The sequence below is a fragment of the Vombatus ursinus genome, unplaced genomic scaffold (assembly GCF_900497805.2).
Source record: "Vombatus ursinus unplaced genomic scaffold, bare-nosed wombat genome assembly UNPS02009132.1, whole genome shotgun sequence".
Classification (NCBI taxonomy): Eukaryota; Metazoa; Chordata; class Mammalia; order Diprotodontia; family Vombatidae; genus Vombatus; species Vombatus ursinus.
This window is the reverse complement of record NW_020948910.1, coordinates 1,937,042-1,960,845: the sequence shown is the minus strand read 5'-3', so window position 1 is coordinate 1,960,845 and position 23,804 is coordinate 1,937,042. Positions and strand designations below refer to the sequence as shown.

General features: G+C 36.4%; 1 protein-coding gene across 1 annotated transcript; it reads right to left on the bottom strand.

Moving 5' to 3' along the window:
• Positions 1-22,852, bottom strand: FBXO30 (F-box protein 30). Its single transcript, XM_027850772.1, has 3 exons — positions 22,808-22,852; positions 5,540-7,596; positions 1-2,743 (listed from the first exon to the last, which is right to left on the bottom strand). The coding sequence occupies exons 2-3, from the start codon at positions 7,583-7,585 to the stop codon at positions 2,540-2,542; spliced, it is 2,250 nt and encodes a 749-aa protein (XP_027706573.1). The 5' UTR covers positions 7,586-7,596; positions 22,808-22,852; the 3' UTR covers positions 1-2,539.
• Between the last annotated feature and the right edge of the window lie 952 nt (positions 22,853-23,804).

Genomic DNA, 23,804 nt, shown 5'->3' with positions numbered 1-23,804 from the left:
CTGCCCCCCCCAATAAGCTTCCTTTTAAATGACCACTTTTCAAATCCCAATCTTATGCCAAACAACAAAATAAAAAGATAAGCATTCCAACAAACATCTTACAAAAAGTTTTTACATAGAATAAGGCTAGGTCCCTAATATCATCAGAAAAAAGTTTGGAAAATAATCATGCTATTAACTCTCTACCCCTTTCATGCCTAGGAACAATGGAGGGAAAAGGAAAACAAAAAAGGCTTTTGCATATACCTGCATAGGAAGCCTGGGAGAGTGAAAGTAGCCAATGAGTAAGTTGGGCAGCATGCAGATGATGTATACCAGAGATAAAGAGTTAACAGTACTTGATGCTTAATTATGAAAAATTCCAAATTGCCTCAAATAAGACAAATCATATTGTTCAGGTTTTTGAAAAGTTATTGAGCCACATAACGGGGAAACAAATATTAATTTTATTAGAATTTGAACAGGTAATATAACAAAACCAAATTATAACATGGAAATATGGTGGATCACACAAACAAAAAAATGTTACTGGAGATAATGTGACAACAGATATATGAAATAGAAAATGTACCTTGGGAATCTAAGTCAACACAAGAGGTTTATGACCATAAGCTCAACAGTCTAAATTCGTACCATGACAAAATCAAAGGGAAATGAATGCTTCTGTTATCTTGACTATATATACACTTTCTTTTCCATATCTTCAATATTTTATACAGCAGAATTTTATTATCTGTTATTTTCATTTCTGATTTCTCATAAAAACTTAATATTTGCTTATACAACTCGGCATCTCACATATGACAAATCAGGTATAGGCACTGAGAAATGAGGATAGTTATGCTACTTAAAATGACTGGCAAAGAAAGAGTTGATTGTTCTTCAGCTGTATGATATTTTCAACTGCAATAAGGGCCCAATTCAGCAAAAACAATTCTTAACTGTTGCAGAACTCCTTTCCGGTGGCCAAGGAATGCTTTGCCCAGCCTGATTGCCATACATGGAAATAAAGAACTTAGTAATAATATAGCACACTCAGGATCTGACATAGGAAAGGAGATGAAAAAAGACACATTAGTGTTTCAGAATTTATAGGTGTAAAGATGACAAATTACCACTACCATAAGGTACCAAGAGCCAGAAATTATTTGTGGCTCCCCCCAAAATATTTAGAGTAAATGTGTCACCATCTTCCCAGGTTAATATTCTCAAACGCTGATCCATTCATTCTCATGCTAAATAGTGGCATTAGTCATCAACCTCATCAGGTCAATAACAGTCCACAGAAAGCTGAAAACTATAATGAAATACTCCAAGTGTGATGTTCATGGGACATATTCCTACACTACTTGATTTCTATCCAAAAATATTATACTCATTTCTTGTTACGGAAGACTGTATGGAAACTATCTAGTAGTGTTTTCAAAGGTTAGTGAAAATGGCTTAAGATGCATTTATGTAGTTAATGGGTTGTCATCTTATGAAGACAATATACTGTTTACTGATATTTTAAGATGCCCCTTAGAATATACAGTGGCATTTTTTGACCAAAGTAAAAGAGTAAGGCCTATAAAATATGTATGAGTTAAGCCCTTTGAATATTTAAAATTTGTGCATCTGATATTCCTAATTCACAAACCTAACATGAGGTATATGTTCCCCCCACCTTTCTTCACTTGATCTTAACCCAAATAGTCTTAGAAGTAATATACCCACTTCTCTTAAAACCCTATCAAACACCCAGCAAAATAATTAATGTCATGAACATCTGAGTTAAAGTAAATGTGTATGCAAAGATTTTTAAGCATTCATCTTTTATGATTTTACTTTAACTTGTTAACTATAACATATTTCCATGAAGTTTGGTGTTAGCTATACAAAAATAGGTAGAAATAGTTTTGCTTTCTGTGTGACTCCTACAAATACACAAAAGTAATTAATTACCATTTGGGTATTTTAAAGAAACAATAAATGTTTTGATCACACTGCTTAACATCTTTCTAAACTATACATTCTAGGTCACCTATGTGTCAACAATTGTAAAAGGAAAGTACTAAGAACAAGAATGCCGCAGTTTTTATGGCAGTACTAAAATAGTTTAGTTATTTTAAAATCTAAAATATATATTGCAAACTTAATTGTTTCAGTTTTTGAATGCAAAGGGTCACACCTTGCAGAAAACAAGTACAAAATCATTTGGTCAGGATCTTGTTAGTGTATTAAACTCAAAAAATCTGTGATCTGAAATGTGCACACATTAAAAATACTAATTCTAAATACCTATTCAACAAAAATATGACCAACATAAGTTAGAAAAAACTATCCTGTCCAGCAAGTTTCAAAAGTTTCAAACATTAAGGCAAATTGTTTTCTTCCAATTAAATTGTACTTATTTTATAAAAAATAAAGGTCACTTCAAAACATTATATACATAGTGACAAGATTTTGCTAGACATTTGCTTTAGTACATTAATAAAGTGTCACATATTACACAGAGGTGATAGTAGGTGTGATTGTGCGCAAAAGAAGTAACTATCATTTAAAGTACAGGTTTCAAGACTGAGCGCAGTGATCGTCCTTCTTTAGTGAGTTCCCGTGTTACACACATACATGGTAATGGAATAGCTTCTTCTCTTCTCTCTACAATATTGTAACTGCATTTCTTCAAGTGGTCGGCCATGCTAAGGATGTCAGCAAATTTCCACTCATTCACAGAACAAAATGCAGTACTGAATCGCCATACCTGAAAGAAAACTAGACTTCAGATTCAATTTGATTACAAGGATTCATAATACATTTACCACTCTAACTACACACATTTCTACTTTGATGGAGAAACCATTAAAGACTTGACATAACAACTGTATAACCCTGGGTATAACACTTAGCCACTCTAAGCATATTTCATCATCTGTAAAATGGTGATACTACCTGTAAGTATTTACCTCCTAAAGTGTTATAATGATCAAATGAGAATATACATAAACCTTAAAAAGTTTGTATTATGTCAGCAAGGTGGTTTTTCTTTTTAGCTACTTATTATACTATTATTTTCTTTCCAACTAGTATTACTTCTTTAAATATGCTTTGCCAATTTAGGCAAATTTTCCAGGATTTTCTAACCCTCATTACCTTATTAAGCATAAATTTATCCATCCTACACTGATGTCTCATTATAACTTCAAGGTAAGCCTGAGCTCTCACATTATGACAGCAAAGCTCTGGCATGTTCGGAAGTGGAAAGTCTTCTAATTATGGCAATAACCTCTACATCTATTGACCAAGAAACTAAGCTAAAAGAAGCTCATCATTAAAAATAACTGCCAAATGATGGAAGTGATTTGGCCACTGCAGCTTATGAAATCATTTAAAGCATAAAGGGTTGTAATCTAAATAAGTGGAGTTCTCAAATGATGAAAATAGGGCTATTTCAAATACTTAAGAAGGCATGTGACACCACTCATATCACACCTGAAAATGTTAACCTATGAAGATACTTTCCTATACGTGTATTTAGAAGAAGAAATAATAAAAAAATTACTATTCAATAATATACATGTGGCTATTTACACAAGTGTTGTATTCCTAAAAAGCTGCAGGGAAAAAATGATGTTTATAAAATTAATTTCACACCAACACTCCTCACCTTCCATTATAAAACTAGACATATTTTTACACAAGAACACTAACTTGGTATCACTGTTCATTTGTTTCCCAACATGATAGATAACGTGAACAATATCAAAGTGTGTTGCTTCCCCGTGCACTACCCCCATCCCTGTCCCCCATCTTACTCAAATGTTCCTGCTTAAGTCAGGAGATCTAAGTATTGTCCTCCTCTGACTATTAAGCAATGACAGTATTTTCTTTTCCGTGATTCAAAACCATGCTTCCTTGTAGATGAGAAATTGAGGCACAGAGTAAGATATATATCCAAGAGTTAGACATTTGAATTTACCATGTGTAGGGACAGTGCTGAGGCTGAACTAAACCCAATCATCTAATAGCTAAACAACATATGCCTGGTAAACAGCCAATACTATATCAAGTAGTGGCAGCTTTGATGGTAGTTCCCAAACTTACTACTGTTTATCAAAAGTAGAACGGGGAAGAATCATAATATTCGTTGGTGTTCTAGTAGTGTCTAGGGTCCCACCATCTTCTCTTGGAAAAGGAGATATTTTATTCTCTGTTGCCATGAATAGTAGCAATTCCTTCTCTGCTTAAAGAAAACTAGGTATAGAGAATTCTCTGGGGATGTGACCATATTGCTATCCATGTTGCCACTCCCCAGTAAGAGTCAAGGATATTCTAGGGCCTTTAGCTTATGGAATTCTACTGATGTCATTACTTCTATCTTCCCCAAACCAGTAAAAAGTAACCCATATTATTAATGACTTCAGCTATGACTTCTTGGGTAGCTACTTATCAGCTAACTGCAGAGGGTTCTATAACAGCAATCTCCCACGGTAGATAGAATTTAGCTTGGCTAAATCATGATAAAAATAAAGTATTAGTGATTGCTTCTAAGTAATGACAGAACTAAGAAGACCCAAGTCGAGGTTAGAGGTAGAAGAAGGGACTAGAACTTCAGGTGAAGAAATAAAAAATGGAACCATAAGCAAGGGAACTTCTGAAATAGTTTAAAAACAGGCTTTCCTTCTACTGTAATCTCTTATTTATGACAAATGGATAAAAGCAGACATGCCTCTTGCATGCTCACTTCTTTTTTAAATGCAATCAGGCACCTCAATCCCTATATTGATATGAATTTTTTTTAAATATTAAATTGGACTATGACTTTCTATAAAAAGTAGAAAATGGTGCCATTCTGATAATTTCTGCTTTACTTCCATATAGTTAAGAGTAACAGAATTTATTAAAATTCCAAATGAAATCCCGCTAATCTTTCAACGTACAACTTTATCCCACTCTCATTTTAATCTTTTACAGCAAATTTAAGCCTTAGCTGCCATGTACTTACAGGGCAACAACCTAACAGAGTCCCATATACCTTTCCTTCACTCGATCCCCAAATATACATTCTTACGGTAATTTAATTAGCAGGAAAAAAGTTGCATATCTGTATACCTTCCTTCTCCTACTCAGGCTATATCTTAATTAACCCCTTGAAATTAACATATGGAAACCTACTTTATGTAGAAGAAAATTTTCACCTAGCCTCCTAAAAAATACCAAACCATGGCTGCACTGATTTAAATGGAACCAAGGCTAGAGAGAGAATGAAAAATGATATGGTCATAATCATAAGTAGTTGTGACAAACTAATGAAGAGGTATGAAAGTGCTCACAGAAACATAAAGCAGTTCTAAGAAATCTGATGTTAATCTGTGATTGTGGAAAATAACCACCTCCATAAATTCATTTCTTCTAATTGTCATATTTGTAATTTCAAAGAAATTCTACTATCACTTTACCATTAGCGATGTGAGGAGTGATGGTCATCCTGGATGAAAACATTCACTTTATTAAGGGTGGGGGTGGGGGAAAAGAGTCAAACTTAATGAATTAAACTAACCTTTTCTCGTATCTGCCATGATGAATGTCCATCAGGGTATTTCCTTTTTTCCCACAGTAGTATGACCATTCCACGGGACTGAAGCAGACTGCCACACACATCCCTCATTAGCCGTGATACACATGAAAACTGGCATAAACTAAAACCATCTAAGAATCCAGCAATATGTTGTAGGACCTCAAAAGGAAGACTACTTAGATGGTCACTATGTAAGCCGAGCAAGCAGTTTCTAGCAGGCTCTACTAATACTGTAGATACACATGGCTGAACCCCAAATGATCTCAAATGGCGATCGTGTATAATCTTTGCCCCTTGTGCTGAAGGACAAAACCTACGTTGAGAATATGTACACCCGTAATATGCTAAAGGACACCTCTGTTCCATCCAGCCATTAAGTCCAGCGTGAATGTCACCATGAACATTCTTAAAATGTGAAGAAAATTCTTTTCTTCTAAATAATTGTCCACAAACAAATGTAAACATTGAACGTTGTTTGATTTGGTATCTTGCCACACATTCCAATACTAAATCCAGTCCAAGTGTCTGAAAAGGACTTGGATTTGAGAGCTGTGGGTTGGCATGATCACAAGCTGAAGCAGAAGCTATTTCCCCAACCATTGTATTTGTGGCTAAAATTGCAGAAGGAAGTGAAAAAGTTTGAGTCCCAAAGTCAACATGACAGACATCAACAAAACGACTATCCGATATTCCTCTTCCACCAGGAGAATCTCCTAGACAAAATAGCAAAGCAGCTGTGATTAGATCTATTCCCTGAAGGCCCATGGGGTCCTCAGTAACTTCCAAGTCTGCAGTATCTACTGCTTTATCTTCCTTCGCTTTGAACCAACAGGAACTAGAAAAGAACTTAAATGACTGGGGCCGAATTAAAGAAAGAACATCCACATTCCTTAATCCTTCTTGTTCTGCTTTATTTTCCAGTATTTCCCCTCCATTGGAGTCATCTGGTGAGAGGATATGCTGAACTGTTCCATTTGGCAAAGTACTAGATTGTATTTCTTCCTCAAGTTGTGCTGCTACTGAAAGTGAATCAGTAGGCAATGCTTCGTCAGAAGGTACACATTCACCATTTCTTAAATTACATAGATCTGATTCACTACTAAAATCCTCATCATGGTCCATCACTTCTGTATGCATATTATCCAAACGAAAGCCATTACAGAAAGCAGAAGTGCTGTCAAAACTATCATTTATGTCACAGCAAAAATCATTTGAGCCATTTTGTTCAGACTGGGGATTCTGACCAGAGACATTATGGTCAAAACCACCAACTGCTCCCATTTCATCTTCATCTGGATATTCAGAGTCTTTTGAGCTCTTAATCTTCAAGCTTTCTGTAGCATTTTGTTCTTCATCTATTTCACTTGGTGAAGCACATAGTCTTGTATTTAACATACTAATATCCCGTGTAGCAGTGTTCAGGATATCTAATGCAGCAGCCAAACTTCTAGTTGTTTCTACAGTAGCTTGGTAGAGTGCACCATAAGATTCTCCATCAACAGACACCAAACCATTAGTGTGTGGTACATCAGGGACACTTGATTTAACTGGAACTTGTTCTTTGGATTCTGATATTTTATCAGTTGCTTTTGACATCATAGTGGCAACTTTGAGAGATTCCAAGAGCATCCTTTGGTCCTGAAGGGCCAACGCCATGTCTAATTGTTCCACTTCATCAACATCTCTGCTTAGATTTTCATACGATTTTCGGTCTGCATAACTGACTGGCCATCTATTCCACTCCATAGTACAGCACACCACACTTGCAGGACATATTTCTAGATGTTCAGCAATTTTACTTCTGGTAATTGTAAAAGGACACCCAAAACCACTATTTAAACAAGGCACTCGTTCAAGTGGACACAATACTCGATGTTCATCAGCTTTGCATGAGTGGAAAACTGCTCCACAAACCAACGGACAGCCAATTAAATCACAGGAAATCCCAGTTTCTGGTCTTGCCATGCATCGTCTACTGACACAATTCACACAGTGCGAATGTTGCTTCTGCTCCTCCTCTTCCATCATGGCAAGTTGGGCTGTATTTGTAGAAATGAATCAAGAAGATAAAAAAATAAAGTAACTGGTCAGTTTATAAATATTTTAAAAGCTTTATGAAATAGTTTATAATGAAAATTACAAACATTTTTGGAGATGAAATACACTGGCATGTATGAAAATAAAACACTATAAGGAAACATACACCAAAAACAAATAATCAACACATCCAGGCCCTGATTAGAGCAAAAATGAAGAGTGTGAATAATGAATCCCTGAAATGGTCACATTATTTAAATTTGCAATGCATATTTCCATTGGGCTGGAATCAATATATTTTATAAAATTATAACAACAAATTATACAAATTCAAATACATGCAACCACTTCAGGAGTTTCATTAGTCATACTAATCAGGACCTAGATGCATTTTTTTTAATTTTTAAATTATTTTTAGTTTTTAACAATCACTTCCATAAGTTTCTGAGTTCTAAATTTTCTCTACCTCCCTCCCCTCCCCAAGACAGTGTGCAATCTGAAACAGGTTCTACATATACAGTCTTATTAAATATATTTTCACATTAATCATGTTGTAAAGAAGAATCAGAACAAATGGGAAGAACCATAAGAAAGAAGAAACCAAAGGAAAAAAAAAAAGAGAGAGAGCAAATAGTATGCATCAATCTGCATTCAGACTTCATAGTTCTTTCTCTGGATGTGAATAGAATTTTCCATCATAAGTGTTTTGGAGTTGTCTCAGATTAGATGTATTTTTAAAAATTTTTAAATTTGAGTTTCTGAATCATAGTCTCACAGTATATTAGAGATGACAGACACCTTAAAGATCATTTATAGTTTAATTACTTCAAAAATAATTGGTACTCTCATGCTGTCCTTTTGGATCTCTAAGGTATCTCACAACCAAGTCAATAGTTATTCTTCCCACTTGGCAGTTAGAACTCCATTACCTTGAGTATTGACATCAGTTAAGAGCCGGAGCTAAATTAATTTACTCTAAGGCATGAATGAGCTGTTAACAATATACTTTCATTTTAAGATTTGGGTAACCCAAATTTCAAGGTATTTTTAAAGAAAGGGGCCTTCTTGTGATCCTTCCCTATTCCCAGCTACCATTTTCCTCGTGCGGTGGTTCCAATCTCCCTTAGTCTGAAAGGAAGTAAAATGAATGCTCTGCATTGCAGTCTCAAGCACAGAGCAGGGTATCTTAACCTGAGGTCCATAAACTTAAAGAAACTCAATAACTCTATTTTAGTTTGGTTCCTTTGTTACTCTATGTATTTAATTGCAGTTAAAAAAGTTATTTTAAGGTGGGTCTCTAGGTTTCACCAGACCGTCACAAAAAAGGTTAAACAAAAAAAAAATTTTTTTAAACCCCTGCCCTAGAGATTAGAATTCTCTCTGGTCCTCCGACCCAACATATAATCACCTCTACAATGAGGCTAATTAAACAAAATGTTATAGGTTACAACAATGCCTGGAAGAAAATACATGGTTAGTAAGTGCTTGCTGGACAGAAGGAACAGTATGGATACATCAGAAATCAAGAATTCTAAATTCCAAAATGAAGCTGGTTTTCTCTAAATATAAAACTAAATCTAATCTATAACTGAAACATGGAATGAATAAATAATGAACACCAAAAATGATCTTTGAAACAACACTCTTTGTGAATGAAACATAAACGCAACCTAATTTACCAAAGTAAGCCCTACTAGACTACATAACTTGGTGTATACAACTTGCATGTAACTAAATACTTTCTGTCTACTGATCTTCAAAAACTGTCTATAATCATTCCACCACATGAAAATAAAATTAAGTTTAGTAAAAAATAAAGAGATGACAATTTTATAATAATGACTGTGGCTTTCAGTGGAGCCATATGCTAATTAAGACCATGCTAAGACCACATTGTCCAATTGACCCTTAAGACTTGGTCATGGATCACTTGGGCTAATCTTAAAGTTCAATCCTTTGAAGAGCTTTAATACAAAATAACAAGGTTGTCTAGGGCAGGGGACAGAACACTGTACAAAACTTTATTTAAAAATGTAAAAACCATTCTTAGCTTTCAGGTGTACAAAAATAAGTAGTGGGCTGGATTTGGCCCACGATCTATAGTTTGCCAACCCTCGTCTGGGCTTTTGAAAACACCTCAGAAGTTTCCAATTTAGAATGTTCAAAGACTAAGTATCAACGTTCATGACAAAAATATTTATGGTATCTATATAAAAACCTTAAAAATATTATCATATTAAAGCATTTTACATGTGCTAAATATGAAATTCAGTGAATTACACTCTCTCCCCACATGTACCTTAACATGTATGCGAGAGCATTGAGAGAATTTCTTACAAAATGATATATCTTTTTCTGGTTATTTTGCAATGAATGATCACTCAGGGATACAATGAATGTTCATTCAGACATTCATCAACCACTCTACTTGACACTAAACAGATCAAGAATTAAAAAAATAAGTAAGTCTTATGTCATAAATAAATAATAAAAGATAAAGTTAAAGAGTCAACATTTAAATCAAGACAGCCTACCTTAAAAAGTCCTGCTATAGTGGAAAGAACACTGAATTGAAGAGTCAGGTGACTTGGGTTCTAATTTCATTTCTAACTAGCTAGCTATATGAACCCTGGCAAATTACTTTCTTCTCTAGATCTCATTTACCTATTAAATTAGATGATCACAGCATTTAATGCTGAGAGTAACCTGTAAAAACCAACTAGTTCAAACATCAATTTTTACAAATGAAGAAACTGAGGTCAAGTGAAGTGACTTGACAAAACAAAGTCAAAATTTGCAGTTTGGTTCTCTCATTTCAGATTCAGTGCTCTTTCTGATATATCAAACTGCTTTTCTAGACTAGTCTAGATCACATCTAAGTCCTTTCCAGATTCCAAATTCTAAAATTCTGAGTAAATAAAACTGAACAGGAAAAAAATGAGATGAGAGTAGGAACTTAAAGATAAACTCTTTATAGTTAGTAAAATATTGGCCTGCTAATACTTGTTCATTCACTATATATTTATTCAATATGTGGGGAAAAAATATATTGTTATTGTTGTTCAGTTATTTCAGTCCACTCTTTGTGACCCCACACGGGGTTTTCTTGGAAAAGATATTAGAGTGGTTTGCCAATTCCTTCTCCAGCTCATTTTACAAATGAGGAAACTGAGACAAACAGAGTTAAGTGACCTGCCCAGAATCACACAGGTAAGTGTAGGAGGCTGAATTTGAACTCAGGAAGACGAGTCTTCCTGACTCCCGGTCCAGAGCTCTATCCACTGTACCACTCGAGAATATACGCAAAAATGCTCTATAAAACTTCATCACAATATGCAAACATAAATTACTAATGCTGCTACTATGTGCTTCTTGAGTCCTAGGATCACAAATGTATTATTTTTCAGAAATCTTACACATGAGCAGTGTGTAATTTTTCATAAGTAGTAATAAAATATAATAAATCACAATTAAATAATAAATTATACTGCAGCAGCAACTGTCGAGCTTCTGGACAAAAAGTTGCTTCTTCCTTTTAGGTTGCTCAGTGGATAGAGGACAAGCCTGGAGTCAGGAAGGCTTAACAACACAGTGTCTGGCACACAGAATGAAGTTAAGAAATGTTTGTTTCCTTCTTGTTCCCTCTCCCTCCCCTTTTAGATCTTGGTGTACATAAAACATACAATTCTCCCAAGTCTCTGTTATCAAAGACCCTTTCAGTTCTCCACAGCAAGCTAAAACTACTGAAATCAACCCATTTTTGCAAAAACTCTGAATGATATTAATTCTTATAATTGTTTACCAAGCACTTTACTTATCTCTTTTGAGCCCAAAAACAACCCTGTGATATAAGTACAAGTAGTATTATTCCTTTTTAATTCTGAGGAAACTAAGGCTCAGAGAGATAAAGTTATTTGTCTTGGATCACACTATTATCAAGTGTCAGAACAGGATTTGAACTCAGGTATTGCTTAAAGTATCATTTCCTTATACTACCTTCCAAAAAGCACTATCCTAATTATCAGTCAATATTAGATTCTTCTCATGAAAAATTTTTCATCTAACACATAACTGACACAATTTTACTTGGTTCAGTAGTACAATTCTCAGATGATATTTATGGTATTCAATAGTGCCAAGGAAATGACAGAGCTTAAATTTAACATTAAAGTAATATTAAAGAACTGAGTAAGCTACTAGGAAGTTAAGTAATTTTATGTAAATCGTAACTATATATTTTGAAAATTTTCAAAGATAAAAAACATGTATAATGATGAGATTGCTCAGTTAAAGATTATTAAAAAGCTAACAGAATAACCAATCATTAAGTTTTAAGAAGATACTTAAATTAAAACTTCAGTAAAAAAGAAAGGAAGAAAAGAAAAAAACTACATGATGACACCAAGAAAACAGCTGTAAGTGTTCCTGTTTTAAAATGTCAACAAGGCTGACTTCATTTGACATGCTGAAGTTTTATAAGCTTGACTGTTACTAAGAGAGAAACCTAAAAATACATTCAGTTCCAAAGAGGTGACCATTGCTCCTAGAATTTGTAGGGACATTCAATGTTATTGTACACACTTGTCAGCTGACCAAGCTAGCCAGAACACAACATAAAAACTTACAAAATTCAAAAGGTTTAATATTACTAGTTATTCCAAACAACCCTGTGCCTTACAGCTATTATAAAAAGTTTGTTTTCAAAAATAATGGGCGAGTGAACATATCTCAAACTTCAACAAATCAAAAATTCTAGTACCATTTAATTCCTCCTTTGAAAAATACTAAAGACATGAAGAAGTAATAATTACTGTGCACATACATAGCAAATAATTGACAATATTAATTATTTCTTTACTTTAGTATAAAAGTTTGCCTATAAATAACTTCAAGAAGTTAAGCAGTGGTATATTAACTAATTACCCAATTTTGAGATTGCAAGGAAACTCCACAACCTTCCTCTGTAGTCTATCTCAATGTTTAATCACTCTTACGGTAAAAAAATATTTATTTGGATACAGCACTGGATCTGGAATTAGAAAGACCTTAAATCACATGACGCCTCAGATACTTTACTAGCTGTGTGACCCTGCACACATGACTTAACCTCAGTCTCCTCATCTGTAAAATGAGATAAATAAATAACAGCACCCACCTCTCCCCAGGGTTGTTGGAGAAGATCAAATAAGAAAATAACTGTAAAGTGCTTTGCAAATCTTAAAGCAGTAGCTATTAATCAAACATACAAATACTATAAAACAATTTAAAATAATGTTCATTTATAGTACTTTCACTCTAAGAACCTAAAACATTCAAGAAACTGAAGTCTCCTAATTCTCAGAGAAGTTAAACACAAGAGATAGCAAGTTTTAACTGCATTTGACAATTGAAAATACTAAGGAAGAAGGCAAAAAAAAAAAAAAAAGACAGAAAATACCTGCCTACAAACAGATAAAATGGACGCTAGCCTTCCAAACCCCATCACTGATCCATTCTCCCTTTAGGCAAGACTGATACTATCAAATTAACTTATATTTCTAATAAAATATAAACTGTACAACTGCTTGCAAGTCATTTAAACAAGATTAAAGGCCAATCACTGATTTATCAAATAGTGAGCATACAAACTAAATTAGAGTCCCCCTTCTTCTTAACAAAAATTCATCAATTTCAACCTTAAAATTCCTAGTTACTGCTTGGGCTACTATAGAATAGTAGGTTGATCCATGAACATTTTTTAGAGCAAAACAGACCTATATCAAGGCTTTAAAACTTTGATAAGCTTCAATCTACTTCCAGAAGGGCAAAAAAGCCTACAAATTAATACTGTGTCTGAAAATCATTTCAGAAAACAGTTCTAAGGTAAGATACTTTGAGAATCCTATGATCTTCTCATTATTACCCTTTAATACTGGCACTATTATACTCAGACATAAAGATCCACCCAAAACTTAACAAGCTAATTAAAAGTATAAGGAAAGAGGAAAATCTGTAATAAGTGACATTAACAACAAAAATCTGTCCTGTACACGTCACATCCAAGTTATTTCAGTCATGAAATAACTCCTTGTGGCACCATTTTGGAGTCTTCTTGGCAGAGATACTGGAGTGGTTTGCCATCTCCTTCTCTAGCTCATTTTACAAATGAGGAAACTGAGGCAAACAGGGTTAAGTGACTTGCCCAGGGTCACAAAGCTAGTAAGTGTCTGAGGCCAGATATGAACTCAGGAAGACGAGTCTTCCTGGCTCAAGGCATGGCACTCTATCTACTGTGCCAACTAGCTACCCAAAAATTTGCCCTACATGCTACCAAAAGTTACTTTAAACATTTAAAGAAGAAAAGGTACAAGGAGCAAGATGAAAACTATATAGTACCAATTATGCAATAAGGCACCATTTTTCTGTTTCAGTGTCATGAAAACAATATACTATGGAAAACTGATGCTACTTTGAAATTATTCTTCTTACACTAGATTTATAAATCTGATTGAACAAAAAACATAAGACTTTTGCCCACTTAACTCTAACATGGACCTAGAAAAAGGGAAAAAATATTTTCAGTTCCAGCTTTTCACTGTTGCCAAATAAGTCACACAGATTATAAACAATGAATTATAAATGTATAATTACAGTATATAGTACTCATGCTAACTTAAAATTCCAGACATTTTCAGATGGTGAACTACCTCTTGAAATCCAGATGCAAACTCTCTTCACAATTTGGCATCATCATTAATGAAAAAACATTTCTATCTAAGGAAACATTAAGGGAAATCTGTCATACATTCTTAGTTCCTGCTATTCTTTCAAAGAGAAATCCACACTGTATTCGAAGTCTATCTTGGCAGTACATTAGGAGTTGCTACAGATGACAAATTTGTGTAAGCTGTTCAACCACAGAAACACATTACTTTAAGCAGTGTCACTGAAATCATGTAAACTATAGTGAAATCTCAGTGAAGCAATCTTTACTACTGTTTTGCCTTGTAAAAGAATCAGTGAAATTATGAAATGCATATTCAAACAATGATCATTTCAGGTCATCACCTTCAGGACTCCTACCTAGTACTGAACAAAATCTTATCAACAGAAATTCCAACAGTATCTATTGATTACGTTTAGATAATACTTTTATCTATAAGTAATGTTCATTTCTAGTAAATATTAGGTTCTTTTAAGAGAAATTCTAACAAATAGCAACAAAATCTGGTTCAGAAAACACTAGTATATTTTAACCTAAGTTAAAGAGTTACTTCAAATTATTCATTTTACTCATTAGAAAACAAGATTCAAAGATTATATAATTCCTTAATGGCACACAGTAGCAGATCCAGGTCTAGAACCAAAGACTCCTTAACTATTCCAGTGCTTTTTCCAATACACCACCATTTCAATGTCACTAAATATAGATGCAATATGAGATTTTTAAAAATCTACTATGAAAAATTAGAATTCCAATAGATTGGGAGAGGGGAGGAAGGAAAATAGGCAAAAGAATTTAGGAAGAGAAGCAATCTTATACAGTGGAAAGACCATTCAAATTGTAGTCATAGAGTCCCAAGCCAAAGCTCTAAAGAGCTGGAAAGGAACTGAGATCACCTAGTACAGGAGAGTTCTTCACCTTGAATCTAGTTATGTTTTTTAATATTTTAATAACTGAATTTCAACATGATTGAGTTCCTTGTAATTTATTTTATTTTATGCATTTAACAACATTTTTTTTTTGTTTCTCACTTTCTTTTTCTTTTTTTTTTGGTGATATGGTTTATACGGAAACAGGTTTTGCATAATTTCACAGGTATAATGGTTATCATCACAATGAGTGGGGGAAGGGTTGGAGGGACAGAGAAAATATCGAATTCAAAATTTAAAAAAAAAAACAGTTAAAATTACATAAATAATGTGTCTATTTGCCTGTGACCTCAGGATCTTCTGGAAGAAGCTAGCTTTTTTTTTTTTTCTGTTGGGGTAAAAACAATTACACAGATAAAACATTTATTAAGCGTGTACTATGCTACAAGTTTTAAAAACATTATTCTGAGAAGGGTTTCACCTGACTGCCTTCACTCTGATATAAAAAAATTAAGAACCCCTGATCAAATTTAACTTCCTCATTTTACAGATGAGTATTCTGAGGCCCATAGGGGTGAAATGACTTAGTCCAAGTTACAAAGCTTGTTACTAGAATTCAGATCTTCCAACCGTTTGTCCAGTGGTGTTTTCCCTACATCAAAACTGTAAAATCTAAAAAAAATAGCTTCCACAAAAATAACCTGCCAAAAGTTTCTCAAGGGACTCCAATGATTCACTTTTAAAAGACTTTGGGCACAAACAATATTTAAAATTTCATCTTTAATGCTGAGAATCCTATGAAGTTGTATATAACATTCACTTAATCTCTTCAATAAGATTTCATAGTCTAATGATCTGGCTCATGTTAAATTAGAAATTTTTAATTTTTAACCTTTTTTAAATTTTAAATTTTTAAAATTTTTAACCTTTTTCATGTGATGAACACTTTTACCCCTTTGGCAGGCTGGTAAAGCTTAAGGAATTCTTCTGAGAATATTTTTAAATTCATAAAATATATAGGATTTTAAAGGAAACCAATAATACTTCAATAGTTATCAAAATACCAATTTCTAAGTTCATAGACATCCTCCCCCCAACCCTCCCCCGCCAAAGTCTGTAGACTCCATTTAGCTTAAGAACTCCTGCCATGGAGAACAGCCTATAAGTTCCTTGAGGGCAGAGACTTTCATTTTAGCCTTTGCATGTCTAATGCCTGGTACTCAATGGGTGCCTGTTGATTGATAATGTTAAATAGTAACATACAAAAGAAATAAAAACAAGGTAACTTTAAAACAAGATACTTTTTTTTTTGTTTGTTTTTTGCTAGGCAACGGGGTTAAGTGACTTGCCCAGGGTCACACAGCTAGTAAGTGTTATGTGTCTGAGGCCGCATTTGAACTCAAGTCCTCCTGAATCCAGGGCTGGTGCTCTATCCACTGCACCACCTACCTGACACCTAGCAGCTCTCTAAAACAAGGTAATTTTAAGGAGTGGAAGAAGCATTAACAACTATGGGAGGAGCAGCAAAGACCTCACTTATAAACTGTACTTGGGTTGTGTTTTTTGAAGGAAGTAAGGATTCTAAGCAATAAAGGAGGGGAAGGAATGCATTCCAGTCATAGGGGACAGTCAGGAGATGAAATGCCTTGTGTAAAAAATGGCAAGACAACCAGTTTGGCTAGAGAGAAGTGCATGAAAGTTCAGGAGTTTTAAACATAAATGAATATGAGAAGTTCTTGGGGGCATCTGGTTTGAAAGGTCTAACAGGCAGTTGGTGATGAAGGACTGAATCTTAGGAGAGAAACTACAGCTAGATATATAGATATTTGAGTCATTTGCACAGAGATAAACTCATAGGAACTGACGAGGGCAGCATGAAAGAGTGCAGAGAGAAGACAATTCAGGACAAGCATTGGAGGAACATTCACAGTTAGAAGGTTAAATATGAATGATGTTAAGTTTTAGATAATAATAATAGCTTTAATAGATTTAAACTCAGGTCTTCCTGAATGCAGGTCTAGCTGCCACAGAACACACAGTTCAAAATGATGTGGGAATAAATCTCAAGAACCAGTGGAGGATTAGATATATAGATGTGAAAGAATATGTAGTGTGTATATATATTGAGAAGAAAATAGAAAAGAGGGCCCAGGAAAGAGCTTAATGTACTGCCCAATTAGAGAACGGGATGTGCGTATACAGAGAAGGAAGTGTCAAAGACATGTATTACTTCCATTTCACTACCAACACTCTAACCTTTTGTAATCTGACTTACATCCTACACCACTTCATTGAATTTGCTCCATATTCTAGTGCTAGTTCCACGAATATTGAGCCACTAACTTGTTCTTAACCTTCAAGTCTCAGTTTGCTTATCTGTAAAATAAAGGGATTGAATTAGGTGATTCTGACTATGAAGTTCCTTTCACTTCTAACAGCTCTATAATTTTACTGGGCAGGGGAAGGGCAACGAAGGGGAGGACTAAGTCTAAAGAGAAAGACATACTAAAAATCAAGGGCTGCAAGGAACTAAGAAGTTTTAATGTTGTCTGGAGTACAGAGTGCCTCTTTCTGTAGGTATCAAGTTCCTCATGTGGCCCAAGTTTTAGGAGCTAGGAAAAGCAAGGTGAAGTGTCAGATTCAAGACAAAAAAGTATATGTGTGTTTGGGGAAAAGAGAGGATATGGAAAGAGAAAAAAGTGAATAAAGGCAGGATAATCACTCCTCCAACTGCATCCAATAGGAGCTGACACCTCACTAAAAGGACATCAACTCTTATAAAGGCCAACTTATTGTTAAAATGGGGGGGTGGGAGGAGAACTTTATCTTTGCTACAGGCACCCTACTATACTACAGCAAGTATTCACATACATTTTCCACCTTAGATAAATGCCTTTATTACAAAAATTATAAATGGAATAATGGCTCAAAAGATAATGTAAATCCATTATAATAAATGTCAAATTAAAATTTTGTGAATTTGCTACAACAGTAATGTTCCTGTAAGCTGTTCTACAAATCCATAATGCTTTCTCATTGTCTTGGTTATTATGTTACTTATAAAAGTGAAATTCTAGATTGTAAGCTCCTAGAGGATAAGGTACATTTATTTCTATCTTCCCTTCAACACCGCATGGGGAGGCAATAGGAGAAGCACTTAATAAATGTTCATAGGATCACAGATTTAGAAGCTGAAACTCTGCATTCAACAGACAAAAATAATTAAAGAAAATATTATTGCTACAATGATAGGTTGATTATAAGATTATAAGTCTGCAAACTTGTCTGACCCCAATGACAATAACATGGGCAAGTTTGCAATTTCAAACCCTATAATGAACAGCTGTTTGCGAACTCCCTGAGATCACAGTCATTTTCTTTCTATGTACAGAAGACATTAAGGCATGATACACAGGATATGAAGTTGTTGAACAAACAGCGAATTTAATTCTAAGAACCCATTCTACATCTTAATCCCCTGCTAGATAGCTTGAAAATATGTGACTTTAGTCACAAATGGAACTGGACATACTTATACAAAGAATTTTCAAAATAACATAAAAAATTTAAAAGCATATTATCAGTAGAAAAGTTTAAGATGCAGCAAATCATGGCTTTGTGAATTGCAACAGAATAACCTAATTACGCAAAAGAAATTCAAAAGCCTCTTCCTTCCTATAATTATGATATATTCCTTACATGTAGCTTCCATAATCAATTATGGTGATCAGTAGGTTATTCTATAACTGCAAAACAATAAAGTTATGACTACTTGTAATTTCCTCAACTAGGAGTAAAGTATATGATTGTAGATTCATTAGGATCACAGATTTGGAGCTGAAATGAAACTCAGAGGCCCATCAAAAGCCCAACCTCCTTATTCGACAAATGAAGAAACTGAAACCCTGAGAAGTTAAGCAACTTGCCCAATGTCACAGAGATATAAGTGGCAAAATCAGGATTTGAACCCAGGCCCTCCAACTCCAAATCTAACACACTATCATTTCCTATGAGAAGCAACAGAAAGTAGTGAATATAATTGAAGCCTCAGGGTCACAACACGGCTTCAAACTCTGCTCTAACACATACTGGCTTGACTTCAGGCAAGTCACTCTCTTTAGTGCCTCTAGTCAACTTTCAAACTATAAATTGGTCAACTGATGATTTTAATTGGTAGAAAGCATTCCTTAATGGGAGTTCCCTAAGCCAAGTAAATCACAAATCTGGACTCAAAACAATTTTCAGTATGAAATAGGAGAAAACTTCTAATCAGATGTTAAAATAGAAACAGCTGACTAACAAAAGTTAGAGTCATTAAAAAATATCAATTGTTTTGAATACCAGGAGGTGTTATTCAAAGAACAAAATGAGTGATGAAACAGAAGTCTTCAACTCACAATAAAGTTTTCTAAAGAGAAGTACAACAATTTATATAAATTTAAATGTAAAACTAGGAAGGAAACCGACTACTTAAAGGAATCCTATTATAAAATAAATAATCAACTTTTAATTTATCCTTCCATAAAAAGTCCAAATTTTTATATTGGGTTACTTAAGATGAAAATGCCTGGGGCAGTAGAAAACTGCAGGATTTGGAATAAGAATGTAAGTGGATTCTAATCAATGTTCTGTCACTTACTGACTCATATGACTTTGGGCCAGTCATTTAACCATTCTGGGCCTCAGTTTTTCATCCATAAAGATGATGGAGTTTGACAGAATGAGAATCAACGATACTATGATATACACCAGGTAGGTATGCTTTTAGCTTAAAACTCATAATAAAAATCTAGTTCCAGTTCATAATATGATCTAACAACTTCATCTAATTTTTTTCCAAACTTACTTCAAAACTACATAATACTTTATGCATAGCAAGCTAAATATAAGTTTTGTTTTTGAGGAAGTTGACACAAAGTAGTAATGTAGTGTTAGACTTGTCAGGAAGTCCAAAATTCTTACACATAGCCTAAAGGCAACTTTCTGTACCTCACCCCCAAAGCCACTTCATATTGCCCTCAGGCAGCTCTTAACCCCACAATACCTCCCAGACTTTTAGAAGTGTTAGATGGAGAGAGCTTCCACATAGGAGTTCCTCAAGTCAATGAAAACTCTCATCTGGTTTGGGAAAAAAAAAAAAAGTACCCATCACACAAGCTGCTGAGAGGGTCAACTGAGGTTACACACTTCAAACACCTTGCAAATTTTAAAACTTTATATTACTATTAGCCATTATTATTGGTAAAGTACTGCCTATTTAATTAAATAAATGCAAGCACTGAAATAGGAAATTGGTATAGGGACACAAAGAAAGTCAGTGCACTTAGGAGCTTATTAACACGTACCTCTGAGTCAATACAAACATGCATAAATGCACAGTAAATTGGGGGGCCTGGGAGATCTCTGATCCCCAACAGGAAATCAGGAAGACTTTCTCTATAAAGTGACAACAGAGCTGAACCTTGAAGAAAGCTAGCAGGTAAGGAAGCCAAAAGGACAAACCATGGGCATGAAGCTTAAGAGGAGTTAAAGTAAGGTAACCTAAAAAATCAAGAAAAGCATTACAAAAAACAAACACCTCCGGAAAAAGGAGAGTCACAGTGCTGTATTTACATACATAACAACAATTTGTAGGGAACAAAGTTAAGTATTGCTAAAGAAAATCATAGTCTACAGGTAAAATGCTCAAGTATCCAAATAAATCAGAATTCCCAAATGCTGTGGATTAGGTGGAAAGAATAACTGACACAAAGAATAGATTTTTCGCTGCTTCAAGTAACCAGATTAGAACCAATACTTTGTGGGAGGAAAAAAACTAACAAAACATTCAATGGTCACCAAGTAAATTCCTGTTCTAAACATTAAGGAACAGTGACTAAGCTTTAAAGTGACTCAGCTAAAATAACGTTGAAAATTCACCATCCTCCTTTTACAAATCCAAATTTTTTTACAACTTATCCACTAACTTGTTGATTTTTATTTTTGCAGTGTCATTAACCGTGCTGAGTCATTAATTAATATCTTAGAAAATTAAAAGTGAGAAAAGATCCGTGGTCGTTTTAAGATAGGTTCCTAACCTGTATTTCTGAAAGTTGACTGCATCTTTAAATAGGGGAGGAAAAATCTAAAGTTGAAAAAAGTTTTGGTTCTAATCTATGCATTTATAAAGATACTATAGCAGCCTGCGATATTCCTAATATAAATGCCCATAAACAACTTCATTTTCAACATCTAGGATGGTGTATGGACATAAGAAAGAGATCAATTCTCTCTCAAGTATCGACTTTGTAATGTTTTAAAATAGCACATTCTAATTAGGTAAAAAGCTCACATAAAAAGCTTCATTACAAAGACATTTGGCATAAGGACTAGAACCATGGTAGAAAAAATATTCTAGCTGTCATACTCCCTGGTTCCATGTGTATATGTATACATTCACACAAAGAAGGATGGATGCCTTTTAACTCCACTCACGTAGTCAGTTCTCAAAGTAATAAAGTGAACAAGAAGACTGGTGCAGGAAGCAACTTGGGGAAAGCAAAAAATAAAAGTAGAGAAAAGAAAAGTCATGCCCTTTTCTGGGTCAGAAGAATCTCTCGATATCAGACTGAACCAAAGAACCAGAGTCCTTCACTACCACCGGTGGAAACACAGTTACCCATCTGTATCCTCCAGCAGAAGAGCAGGTTAAGTGATGCCCCACAACCCTGAACTCTCTCCTTCACCCAAGTATCTTCAAAGGAAAGAAAAGCCTAATCCTAGAGCTTGCCACAATATACTTGACCCCCTCCAAAAAAAGTTCGTGTGTGTGTGTTGGGGGGAGGGGGGAGGGGAAGAGTTAGTCTCTCAGGGTTCGGGTCGCCATTTGGTGCCTGAGTCAGCGTGGAGAACAGCTGGTGCAGCGAGTGGCGATCAGTTCAAAGCGTGAAAGATGGAAAAGACAGCTTTCTCCGGGAGGGCCCAGGGGCAGGGGGTCCCTGAAGCGCGACCCGCGGATGCCACCCCTACCCCCCACACATACACATGTATATACAAACACACGCGTTCGTTGGAGAGCCCCCCGCCGAGCCCCGCAGGGAGGTGCCGGCCAAAGGGGAGCGGGGTGGCCGGTGTTTACATCGCCGATTCGGGCTGGGGCCGAGCGAGCGCCCGGGGAAGCGGCACTCACGCGCACACTCACTCTCTCACACTCACACACACTCACTCAGACATCCCAGGAGTCCCGTCAACCGGGGTGGGTGACACACGCGCACCTCGCTCCCAGGGGGTGGGACACAAACAGCTCGACCCAAACAGCCCAGGAGTCCCGGCAGTCGGGGTGGGTGACAGACAGACAGGCAGAGACAGAGATATACACACATACACATACACACACACACACACACATACACACACACACACGCACGCACGCCCTGGAACGGAGAGCACGAAAGGCTGGCTTCTCCATTGTCCGGCGGGCACACAGAGCCCGGCTCCCTTCCGGACCTTGACCGGCGCTGACCTCGGTCACTACTAGTCCCCGGCACCCTCCCCCGGCCCAGCCGACCTTGCTTTTCCCTTCTCCCCGGGGCCTGCGGTGGCCTCCCCGGCTCCCGCCCAACACGGCCCGGCCCTCCCCTCACGCCCCCCTCAGTAACTCACCGTCGGGCGCTGCCTCGGCTGTGGGCCCCGCGCCCCTCTGCCTCGGCCCGCTCGCCCCTGCCTGCCCCAGCCTAGGTGCCCCGGCTCCTCCGGCGCCCGCACACACCCCTCCTCCTCTTCCTTCCCTCACCCAGTCCCTCAGAAACCACGGCCGCCGCCGCTGCCGCCTCCGCCTCCCTTTCTCTCCGCCTCCTCCCCCGCCTCCTTCCCCTCCCCTTATCTCTCCTCCCACTGGCCGCTAGGGAGGTGGCGACAGCGCCAAACTCAGCCGGAGACGCGCACGCACGCACGCACGCCCTCTGACTCTATCACGTAAGGAGGCGGGGGAGGGGGAGAAGGAGCAGCAGCTCGGGAGCGCGCTCCCAGGGGCTGCTGGTACGCCTAGGGTGGCTTTCCGAGTTTGCAAACCTAAAAGCAGTCGACATACAGTTATTAAGTGCCAGCATTATCAACATAGTACCGTGCAAATCCCTTCATATCTGATTTCTAAGTCATGGTCAGTAAATAGTGGTGGCAGGAGCATGAGAGCTGGAGTCACAGGCCCTGGGTTCTAATTCACAAAACCCCATTCCCTTTATGATGTGCTTCTAAGGAATGGCAAGATAATAATTTATGTGACTTTAGGCAGGCCCCTTTTTGCCATTTACTACGTAGGTGAAACACTTGCCATTTGGGGACTTGTGGCCTTATAAGGGTTTAGGCTTTATGATTATCCAGCAGTGCTATAACTAGCAATTCTGGCTTCCGGGGCCAACTCAACGTTGCTTCAAATCAACTTTAGACCCTGACGCCAGTTCCAACTGCTGAAGGAGTCCAAGTGTTTATCTGCACCCTAGTTCAAAGTACTGTTGTCCTACCCCAGTTAAGAGTCTGATAATCTCCTTCCTTCCAGCTTTAAACATTAAATCAGTTTATCTCATCTATCAAAGATTAATATTTTACTATCTGTCTCACACGTAAGTTGATAGTTGAAGATAGCTAAGAAGTCATCTTCTCT

Excerpts from the sequence above, each read along its gene's own strand:
- FBXO30 (XM_027850772.1), bottom strand. The coding sequence starts at position 7,585 with ATGATGGAAGAGGAGGAGCAGAAGCAACATTCGCACTGTGTGAATTGT. Across the intron at positions 2,744-5,539 it reads CATGGCAGATACGAGAAAAG|GTATGGCGATTCAGTACTGC; the intron begins GTTAGTTTAATT and ends GTTTTCTTTCAG.